The sequence below is a fragment of the Notamacropus eugenii genome, chromosome 2, assembly GCF_028372415.1.
Source record: "Notamacropus eugenii isolate mMacEug1 chromosome 2, mMacEug1.pri_v2, whole genome shotgun sequence".
Taxonomy (NCBI): domain Eukaryota; kingdom Metazoa; phylum Chordata; class Mammalia; order Diprotodontia; family Macropodidae; genus Notamacropus; species Notamacropus eugenii.
In genome coordinates, this window is record NC_092873.1 from 326,992,837 (window position 1) to 327,005,050 (window position 12,214).

General features: G+C 36.7%; 1 protein-coding gene across 2 annotated transcripts in view; it reads left to right on the top strand.

The window, feature by feature from the left end:
- Positions 1-12,214, top strand: part of SLC16A3 (solute carrier family 16 member 3) — a 62,348-nt gene that overhangs the window by 12,254 nt on the left and 37,880 nt on the right. For both annotated transcript variants that reach the window (XM_072645403.1, XM_072645404.1), the window contains exon 2: positions 11,653-11,716. In XM_072645403.1, the coding sequence (XP_072501504.1) occupies positions 11,653-11,716 (64 nt within the window). The remainder of the gene's footprint in view (positions 1-11,652; positions 11,717-12,214) is intronic.

The window sequence follows — 12,214 nt, forward strand, 5'->3', positions numbered from 1 at the left end:
ATCAAAATGAAATCAGCTCTGTGATTGCTCTTGGAAAAAGTGTGTTGATCTGCCTTCCTGTGATGCCATTCATTTTCCCAGTTACTTTCTTGACAGAAATAACCCTCCTTGGATACCAGCCTCTATATCCGTTGTTTTCCCCATTCAAATGTATAGGACATCTAGGTGGTTCAGTGGATAGAGAGCCAGGAATACCTGAGTTCAAATCCAGCTTCAGATACTTACTAACTGTTTGCTCCTGGGCAAGTTACTTAAATCTGTTTCCTCATCTGTAAAATGACCTGGAGAAGGAAACAACTGAACAACAACAAATTCAAATATAAGCTTCTTGAAAACAGGGATTTTGTTCTGCTTTTTGTTTGAATCCTCAACACTTACCATAGTGCCCAGCTTTGATAAATACTTAAGAAATACTTGTTGATTTATGAGTTATGGATGGATGGGTCTTATTTTATTTTGCCTCCATAGTAGGTACATTTGGAACTTTGATATTAGGGTCCAAGTGTGGAGGCTCCATTGTTCTTGATGGTGAAAATGATTTGATATAATAATCTTTGCAGATTTTATCCATTTTCTTCTCCCATTATCCTTATTCTGTCCCCTAATGCCTCTGGAATGACTTTGCTTTTAGTTGGGTTCAAGCTTTCTAATTTTGGATTTTTGAACATTTTAAATTTAAAAATAGATTTTATGAATATTTTTGAATTATGAATATTTATATTTATGAATATTTTATTCTTAGATTTCCTCTTATATCCTTCTCCCTCCCAGAAAGTGATCCTTTATAACAAAGAATTTTTTACAAAAGCAAAATAGATAAAGTTCAGCAAAACAATCAATACAAAGGGGAAAAAGAGCTGATAGAATAGGAACTACTCCACATCCATGGTTTCCAACTTCTGCAAAAGAAGTGGAAATGGAGAAGGTATTTTCTCATATCTCTTCTTTGGGGTCAGACTTGTTCTTTATAATTTTATAACTTTCAATTTCTTGTTAGCAACATGTTTGGGATTTTATTTTTATATTCAATCTCTCATTTTCTTTCATTTTATTGGATTATTTAATCCATTCAAAATTAAAGTTATTAAAATCAGGCTTCTATTTTCCTCTAGTTTTGTCTCTAGTTATTTTTTTTTCATAATTAGGACTTATGGGTTTTTTTTTCAAATTTTTAGTAAGCTTTTTAAAAAAGCTTTTTAAATTCTTTTAATTTTTTCCTTTTGAAATTATTTATTTATTTTAACTTTCTTTTCTTTTTAAATTTTAAGTTCCAAATTCTCTCCCTCCTACCTTCTCCTCTACCTACTAGAAAGCAAGCAATATGATATCAACTATTAGCCATATTCCAAAAAAAAGCAAGAAAAATAAAGAAGTAAGAAATTTTATTTCAATTTGCTCTCAGAGTTCATCAGTTTTCTCTCTGGAGGTGGATAGCATTTTTCTTTAATCATGAGGTCTTTGGAATTGTGTTGGATCATTGTATTGATTAGGATAGCTAAATCTTTCACAGTAGATCATCTTTACAACATTACTGTCACTATGCTCTTCCTTTCAATTTCTTTCAATTCACTTCACATCAGTTCACAGAGGTCTTGCCATGTTTTTCTGAATTCCTCCCTTTATCATTCATAGCACAATAGTACTCCATTATAATCATTTGTCACAACTTGTTCAGCAATTCCCCAGATGATGAGTCTCTTCTCAATTTCCAGTTCTTTGCCACCACAAAAAAGAGCTGCAATATTTTTGTACATATAAATCCTTCTTTTTCTTTGATCTCTTTGAGATACACACCTGGTGGTGGTATTGCTGGGTCAAAGGGCATGCACAGCTTTCTAATTCTTTGGGCATAGTTCCAAATTATTCTCCAGAATGGTTGGACCAGTTCACAACTCTACCAATAGTTCATTAGTATACTATTTTCCCCTCATCCCCTCCAGCATTTGTCATTTCTGATAAATGTGAGATAGAACCTCAGAGTTGTTTTAATTTGCATTTCTCTAATCAATCGTGATTTCAAATTTTTTTCATGACTATAGATAGCTTTAATTTTTTCTTCTGAATACTGTTTGTTCATATACTTTGACCATTTATTTATCTTCTGGAGAATGACTCTTATTTTTATAAATTTGACTAAGTTCTGTACTTATGTTCTCCTGTTCCCCACTGCTCACTCCCTTGTCACATGCATAGGTAAAAAGAAATTTGTTGCCTATGGAGCAAGCATTCCATAGAGCACAGTGGAAGAAGCAAACAGCTTTAGAGTGAGTTATTAGAGGCCTTATTTGAAGACTTTCCAATATGATAGAATTTTTTCCAGAGTTTGCCCTTTGAGAAGGTGGGGATCACTTCCATACCACAACAAAATTCAAAGTAGAATTTAGTGAAGGTTTACTGTTAAACTTCTTTTTAAAATTTGCCCATACCAGGTGCTGCTTTCCATCTTTCCTGCCCAGTCTATTCAAACTTGAGTAATCTGGCTTCCATCCCAAATATTCTATCGAAACTGTTCTCTCAAAGGTAAAGGTCACCATCACCCTGCTATGGTATTTTTTTTCCAAGCTTCATTTCCTTGATCTTTTTAAAATATTTGATAATGTTCCTCACCCCACCCTACCTCACCCCCTTTCTTTCTGGATATTTGGCTTCTTTATTGCCTTCTCCCAGTTCTTTTATTTACATATCTCTTCTTCTACTTTTAAAATAAGCATTCCCTGAAATTTTATCCTTATCCCTCTTCTCTCTCCTCTGTCCTTTCTCCCTTAGCAATCTCATTCATTCCCAAGACTTAAGCTATCGCATCCATGCATATGACTCTTAAATCCCTGCTTCTGACCTTGTCTTTTCTTCAAAGCTCTAGACAGGTAGTTCCAATTATACACAGGGAATCTCTACTTAGATGACCCACTCATACTCACTCATGATGACCTCAACATATCAAAAAATGAACTCATCACCCTTTTCATAAAACTTGTTACTTCCGAACTCACTGTTTCTGCCAGGAGCACTGCCATTTACCCTTTCTCCCATGTTGGATTCCGTGGGTTTATCTTTGCCTTTTCCTTCTCCCTCACCTCCTATAACCTAGTTTCTAGGCTTTATTTATTCTCTCTCTCCAGTAGTTATCACATCCACCTCCTCATCACTTATGTCACTGCCATACATTTTTCTCATTCTCATACATCTGGATTATTGCAATAGTCTTTTAGGAGGCTTTGACATGATTTTCTTCTTTCTCCAAATCATCCTTCCCACTGTTGCCAGACAGAAGCCTTATGAGCAGAGCAGTCATGCTAATCCTCTGCTCATAATTCTTCCATGGCTTCTGATTGCCTCCTCAATAAAGTTCAGCCTCCTTAGGTAATTTAGGTCATTCCATAGTCTAATGACACCAGAACTTTTCACCTATATATTAATTTCCCTATTCCAGAAAAATGGCACTACTAGCCATCCATGCACTTTCTCCTTTTTGCCTTTGCTCATAATATTCTGAAGCCAACCAGTTCTTACCCTCTTTCTCTCCTTCTCCAGTTGAATTCCCAACCATCTTTAAAAAGCCTAGGTCAAATGTCACCTCCTTTTTGCTGTCTATCCTCCTCCTTTAACCCCCAATAATGACTATCTCCTTTTATACCTCATATAATCCTTTCTTTTCATTTTTCCTACATATTTACACAATATTTTGTGCTATGGTGACTCCCATATTTCTGTTTCCAGATTATAAACTCCACGTGGTCAAGGACTGACTCTTCTCTTTAAAAACAAAATTACATATATATGTACACACATATGTGTATATATATATATACACATACATATATGTTTTTTTGTAACACTAGACTTTCTCCCAGCATCTTCCTCCCAGAGAACAAATTTTTTATTTATTTATTTATTTATTTTTTTAATGTTTAACAATCACTGCATTCAATTGAGATTTTATCCCCCCCACACCTACCCCCCACTGCCCCCCTCCCTCCCCACGACTGCATACAGTTCTGTATAGGTTCTACATATACTTTCCTATTGAGTAGAACAAATTTTTTTTTTTAAAGAAAAAGAGGAAGAAGAGGGGAAGAAACTAGCGATAGTAATCAGTACATCATGAAAAAATGTGAAAATGCAGTATATGTAATGCAACAAACATCCGTGGACCACCTCTGAAAAAGAGTGGGGTGATGAATGTTTTTTCATCCCTTCTTTAGGACCAGACTTATTCTTTGTAATTTTGCAGCATTTACTTTGGATTGTTCTGGGGTTGCTCTTTTGTGGTTGTTTTATGTTTTTGAAGCCATGATGCACATTGGTTTTTGGCCCTGTTTATTTCACTCTGCATCAGTTCATGTAACTCTGTGCATCTCTGTATTCATCATATTCATCATTTCTTACAGCACAGCAATATTCCCATTACATTCATGTACCACAATTTGCCTAGCCAGTCCACAATTGGTGGGCATCTATTGTGTTTACAATTTTTTGCTACTATAAAAAGTGCTGTTATACATATTTTGGTATATATAGGGCAGGAGTTGTGTCTTAGCTAAACTTTGCGTCTCTCCCAAAGTTGTGTACAGTATTTCTTAAAAAAAATGTTTTTGTGAATGTATTTTGGGCTTTTTTTACATTATCATAATTTCTTCCAGTATCTTTCTGTTTCCCCCTTCATAGAGAGCCATCCTATATAACCAATAGTATTTTTGAAAGACAGACAAAAGGGAAGATAGAGGGAAAAAAATCAACATCACCATTTAATACATCAATAAAGTCTAAAAGATAACTTTTGTGGACTTCTAACCTCTTCAAAGTGGGGAGATTGTCTTCTATCTCTTCTTTCAAGCATGCTAGTTCTTTATAATTTTGCTCTATGTATTTTTGGTACGTGTGTGTGTATGTGTGTGTGTGTATGTATGTGTGTTATACGTTGTTTTCTTGGCTCTACTTACTTCATTCTTTATCAGTTCACATAGCTCTTTCCTCGTTTCTCTGTATTTGTCACATACATAATTTCTTGCAGGACAGTAATAGTCTGCTGCTTTCATATTCCACAGTTTGCTCAACCATTACCCAATTGATGGACATCTACTTTATTTCCAATTTTTCACTATGACAAAAAATGCTGTTATAAATTATATGCTAAAAATATAATGAATGAAAAATTACATTGGGTTATTTAATTCAATTGTTTATGATTTTACTTTGCCCAGTCTGTTCCATTGAACCATTTATCTATTTTTTATTTTACATGCAATAGTTTTGATATAGTTATGTCATGATATAGAGGATCTGAATACTTCCAGGTATTTCTCCTTTTTTCCTTACTTTTTTGCATCATTTCCCTGGATCTTTTAGGTCTTTTATTTTTCCAAATGAACTTTGCTATTATTTTTATCAAGTTCTATAAAGTATCCATTTGCTAATTTGATTGGTATAGCATTAAAATTAACTTTTGATCATATTACCATTTTTACTATATTGGCATAGCCTAGCTGTGAGCACTGAATATTCTTATGGTTATGTGTCTTGTTCTTTAGGTCTTCAGAGAGCACTTTGTAATTAAATTTATACAAGTCTTTTGTGTACTTTCATAGGTTTATTCCCAGACATTTCATACATTTTGCAATTATCCGGCATGAGATTTCCCTTTCTATTATTGCCCTTTGGATTTTGTTGTTATTATGTGGAAGTGCTGTTGATATGGGGGAGGTCATTTTGTAGCCTGCAACTTTGCTGAAGCTATTAATTGTCTCAATTAGTATCTTTACCGATTCCCTAGGATTTTCCAAGTATTCCATCATATCATCAACAAATAGTGATTGTTTTGCCTCCTCGTTACCTGCCTTTATGCTTCTAATTAATTTCTTATGGCTGTTGTCTTTTGCTAGTGTTAGAATTTCATGTATTATGTGATAGTGGGGAGAGCAGGTATCCATACTTTACCATGGTGATTATTGGGCAAGGTATCCCTATTATATATGATGCTTGCTTTTGGCTTTAGATATAGACTTTTTATGATATATATTTTTAAAAACCCTTCTCTACCTATAATTTGAAGGGTTTTTAACATTAATGAGTATTGTATTTTGTCAAAGATTTTTGTCAAAGATTTATCTCCATTGAGATAATCCTGTGATTTGGAGTATTTTTGTTTTTAATATGATAAGTTATATTGACTATTTTATTCCAGGTATAGATTCAACTTGGTCATAATGATTTCTTGTAGTCTACTTGACAGGTTTTTATTTAAAAATTTTAAATCTATCGTCATGAATGACAATGGTCTACAATTCTTCTGGCTTTATCTTTCTTTGATTTAGATATTAGGACTACATTTGTCTCTTTAAAGGAATCTTGGCTGGTACTATCTTTTTCAACTTCTGAGAAGAAGTAGTATGGGTACCAACTGTTCTTTAAAAGTATAATAGAATTTTCCCATGAATCATCAGTACTAGGGGTTTTTTTCTTTAATGATTCCTTTACTGCTAGTTCTATTTCCTGACATTGAATTATTATATTTGTTTCATAAAAGGTTTCTAGTAGTGTTTACTTTCTCACTTAGCTGTGCTATTAATCACTTAATAGGTGCTTAAGAAAGTGTAAACTGAATCCTCCCCAGAGGAGAAAGGAGTATCTGTGAAGTGGGCTAGGGAGAGTTCTACTATTCTCTTTTGACTAGAAATCTACCAGCCCCACTAAAATAAAGATTAAAGATTTAAACAAATTGCCTATCTTCTGAAATATATTTGAATGATCCAGAGCTTTTAGAAAATTCAACAAATAGGAGAATTAATACATTCATTTAACAAACATTAATTGAGATCCAGATGGTCCAAAAAACAAAGTGATACTCTTAATTAAGTGGTAGAGATAATTTAAAAATAATTTCCTTTGTAATTCAGGGAGTTTACATTCTGCCAGCATGATGGAACGCATTATGATTAACTGATTAATTAGGCATTGATGAAGGCAAAGGAGAGATCCAGACAGTAAGCTAGGAACCAGGGAAAATTTCATGCAAGGAGATGGTGCCTACATTTAAACTTTGAAGAAAGAAAAGGATTTTGAAAGGCAGAGGTTAGCAGAGAGTGGATTTCAGGCATGGGGTGAAAATGTGAAGAGGTAAAAGATGAGGTGCTGAGTTCAGATGATTAGTAATGTAGTTTAGATGGAAAACACCGTCAGTGCATGAAGGGCAATGATAGAAAACAAAGTCAGAAAAGCAATTTGGAGTCAGATTATGGAAGGCCTTAAATTCAAGGGTCAGGAGTTTGTATTTTATCCTTTAGACCATAGGAAACCATCATAAGCCTTTAAGCAAAGAAATGCAGCGCCTAGGCCTGTGCAATCAATTAATCAAGCCCACTATATCCCAGTATTTGGTGCTGGAGATGCAAAAGAATGAAGGCATTCCTCCTCTCAAGATGCTTACATCCTAACATTCATGTGAATTGAATCCTTTTGGTGCATAAATGGCTCACAAGAACTCATTTACTGTCCTGACTGAATAAGGCAATTAGAAGGCAGAAAAGCACTGGGTTCTCCAAGAGGAAAGAAAATGGTAACAGTGTAGGCGATGGTCACATTGGACAATAAAGAGATTGAGAGGGAAAATGAGGGTCACCCAAGTTTTCCAGATTTTACAGTTTTGCATGAACCATTCCTGTTTACTTTCATGTGTGCACAGAGAAGGTAGAAGGTGTTGTTTCAGATGGGTTCCTCTCATATTCCCCTCTCATCAGAATGTCTTGGCTCCTCAGGGATGTTCAGTTCATTGTACTGTCCTGGTTTCTGCCTTCAGCAGTATAGCAATCTCCTGATCCTCTTTGTCCCAGAACACTTACATATAGAATTATGTTCTTTTAAACTAGGAAGGTTATCTCAGTCAAATTCCCTACCCAGTGGAGGAATATCCTCCACAAGATCCCTGAAAGATGGCTACCCATTCTTTTTTTTTTTTTACAGTTTTCAATGTATTTGTTTTTAGTTTTCAACATTCACTTTCATAAGTTTTAATTTTCTCCCCCTTCTCCCCCACTCTCTCCCCAAGATGACATGCAATCTCATATAGGTTCTACACATACATTCCTATTACACACATTTTCACATTATTCATGTTGCATAGAAAAATTATAACGAATAGAAGAAACCATGAGAAAGAAAATGAGATAAAACAAAATAAAGCAAAAAGCAATGCCCATTAAAAAAACGTTTAAACATTTTTCACATGGTAAAGAGTTTTGATTTTTAGAAAGTGCTTCCTTTTATTGAGTCAAAATCTGCTTCTTATTCCAGAAAAATTACTCATAGTAGTTACCTTGTCTAACTTCCCTCCTCCTCACCTTACTCCCATTAAGAGGATAAGACTTAGAAGCAATTCTAAGAAGTGGGCTTTCAGTAGTTTTTTTTGGGGGGGGGGGGTGAGGAAATGGGGTCAAGTGACTTGTCCAGGGTCACATCACTATAGTTAGTGTCAAGGGACTGAGGTCAAATTTGAACTCAGCTCCTCCTGACTCCAGAGTCCTATCAACTGAGCTTTCAATAGGATTGAAAACAAATCCATTATTAACCTCTAAAGGTTCTTTTCCCTCCCCCATCCCATTCAGGGATTCCTTACTCAGTTAGCCTGTTTCAGGAACTATCCTGGTCATACCCTCCTTTATAGGGAAAGGGGTGGGAAGAGAGCAAGTAGGCAGGCAACTAGCATTTATTAAATGCTTACTGTGTGCCAGGAGCTGTGTTAAGTGCTAGGGGTACAAATACAAGCAAAAAGAAACACAGTCCTGGCCCTTAAGGAGCTTCCTTGCTAATAGGTGAAGCCAACATAAAAGGAAACTAAAAAGCCCAGGGGGTGGGAGGTACCTATGATAGGAGAATGCGAGCAAAATGTAAGAGAGGACTGTAGTAAAGCTGGAAGAATCAGAAGGACAGCCAGGAGAGGAATGAAGTGTGGTCAGACTGTGCCCATCCCCCAAATGAGGGCACCAATGGGAGCAGGGAGCCAGCATGATAGAAGGATGCTCCCAGGTGAGAGGGCAGCTGGGGCATCCTGGCCAAGTTCAGGAGAGGTAGAAACTCAAGTTATTATTATCATCTTCCCCATTTTACAGATAAGGAACATGAAACCTGAGAGATGTTAAGTATCCTGATAACAGGTATGCAGCTAGTTAACAGTAAAGCATAGATTTGAACCTGTAGCTCCTTACTCCTGTTCTTCTGCCTGTTCACACCACAGCCTCCGTAAAAAAGCAAAGAGTTTTAGTAGCCCTAAAGAGATGTGATTTGAGGTAGGCAGCAGTGCATCGTGGAAGGGGGCACCAGACTCAGTCAGGAGACAGGGATTCCAATTCTGGCCTTGCCACTAACTTGTGTGATAGTGGAGAAGTCACATCCCCTTTCAAAGACCCAATTTCCCCAGTTCAAAACTAAGGGGTTTAGATTAGATCAATGATTCTCAAAATGTGGTTCAGGCACCTCTGGGAATTCCCTTGACCCCTTTAGGGGTATCTACAAAATCAAATCTATTTTCATAATAATATTAAGACATTAATATTTTAAATTCAGTAAATATCAATAGATATAATCCACATAAGTAAAAGCTTTTTGTGTATGTGTGGATGCTCAATAATTTCAAAGAGTATAATGAGGTCCTGAGACCAAAAGTTTGAGAACCATTGGACTAGATGATTTCTAAGTCCCCTTTTCAACTTTAATAGTCAATGGTTCTATTACTTTACGTAATCTCAGAGTGAGTTGCTGCTACTCAACCACTAGACTGAGCCCTCTTGCTACTGTATGGAGAGATAAGGGGATCTGTCCCCAGCCAGGTTTAGTAATGTTGTTTTTGAAGCTGTATTCCAAAGGATGCTAAAGAAGAGTTTGGTGGGTTATGGCTTCCCCAGGAAGCTGTAGGAGAGGACACAGACATGGACTCTGCACAGGTGTCTTCTGGAAATAGGTATGAGAAGAGGGAACTGTGGCTGTAGTGGAGTTCAGGTTGCCATTACAGCACTCCCTCCCTTCCCAGGCCTTGATGCCTTTACCCATACAGAAAAAGATTTATATGTACAGTGAATGTGGGCAAAATGGAGATATGAATGTCATAGATACAACAAACCATAACAAGCATAAAAGACCAAAGGTATATAGGACCAGGGGTATGCTGGTAAATATTTTAACAATCAGTTCACTAGAGGTGGTGGGGAAGGAGAGAAGAATACATCTACAGCACATTGTTAAATTTAATACACACATTAACACTTTTTCCATCACTTTCTTAAGTGTAGGAATCAACAATAATTAATCTTCAAGTTGGATCCAGCTCCAACTTGACCTCCCCTGCATGGGATCCACCTGTGTATGGACATAGACACAGTTAAACTTTGAACTCCAAATTCGTACCTAGAAACTCAGAGAATATGTAAACATTGAACAGAGTCTATAAAACTGAGGAGGGGAGGAAAAGGAGTAGGAATGTGGGATTTGATGGATGGATGTTGGGAGAGAACAGATATTTGTTTAGTCTTTTTCATTGTGCCTTGATTTCTTCGTCTGTAAAATAGGGAAAATAATACCTCTATGCTACTTGCTTCATAAAGTTGTGAAGCTCAAATGAGATAATGTACATCAAAGTCTTCACAAAATTTAAAGAGCTAAATAAATGTCAGTTACTCTTAACCTCCAATTGTCATCCTGAGTTCAATCTCACGTCAGACACTTGACACTCACTAGCTGTGTGACCTTGGGCAAGTCACTTAACCCCAATTGCCTCATCCTGGGTCATCTCCAGTCACCCTGATGAATATCTGGTCACTGGATTCAGATGGCTCTGGGGGAGAAGTGAGGCTGGTGACCTGCACAGCCCTCCCTTACTCAAAAACAAAGTCAAGTGCAAGTCATGTCATCATTTCTCTGATGGCATGGTCTTCTTCAGCCACGAAGCACAAACACACACATAAGAACTACATTTCTCCAAGACAGTTTATATTGTTTGGAATTTCGTATTCATTCCTTTGAATAAATAAAATGTGTCTAGAATAATTATTTCTACATACACTTTTTTAAATCTCCAGAATCTATTAATCCTTAAGTTTGTGGACACATGAGATTCTTCAGGTCTTGGAGTTCACTGAATCCCTTCAGGGGAGGAGATTGGTCAAACTGAGCCTAGCCCAGAACCCTGAGACTGGCTACTTGACAATAGCTATAATCCAGTGAAAGTATGTTTAGGATTTGGAGGGCAAAGGGATAGTGCTAGGTAACTTTTGTTTCTTTCTGTTCCTTAATAGACAGAAGGTTATTGCCAGTGGTTGCTTGAAACCTCTTAGAATTCCGGTGCTTTTAGTGGGGGAAGAGAGCTTTAATGACCTGGCAGAACTCTCAGTTGTGACTCAGTTATTGTCATCATCTCTTACATTTCAGAGAATCATAAAAGGTAAGAATTGGCAGAGACCTCAGGGGCCATCTAGTCCAATCCGGTCATCTTTACAGAAGAGAGAATGAGACCCAACAAAGGGTATGATTTGCTCAGGATCAGAAAGCTGGCTAGACATTGAGTAGAGCCTAGAACCCAGGGCCTCACACTCACAGCCAGAGGGTTTTGGGAACTTTCAGTAACTCTTCACCATTATTTCTGTGTGAGATATCATTGTTCTTTTGCAGATGAGAAGACTGAAGAAGAAACGCAAGATGGAATTCATAGGGATTCACAGCCAGTGGCTAAAAGGTAATGTGCATCTATGAACAAATTTGTTGTGCTTTGGTACATTAATTTCCAGATATATGTCCCTGGAATTGTTAAATGGAATCATTATTTCAGTTGGAGTTTGTAGTTTGTTTCCTGAAGATCTGTGGATTCTTTGAAGGCATTTCATTTTCTGTGTGCAGACATTTCCGGTGTCATTTTTTGAATTACAGTGCTTATATTTTTTGACCTGTGTTCTCTTTAGTGGACTTGTGATTTCAGTGACACGTTGCTGTTTAATCTCCAATTCTTTGTGACCCCATTTGGGGTTTTCTTGGCAAAGCTACTGGAGCAGTTTGCCATTTCCTTCTCCCGATCATTTAATAGATAAGGAGCCTGAGGCAAACAGAGTTAAGTGACTTGTCCAGGGTCATACAGTTAGTAAGTATCTGAGGCCAGATTTGAACTGAGGAAGCTTTCTTCCTGATTCCAAACTCAGTGTTGCACTATCTAGATGTCCCAGTTAAGTGACTTGCGCTG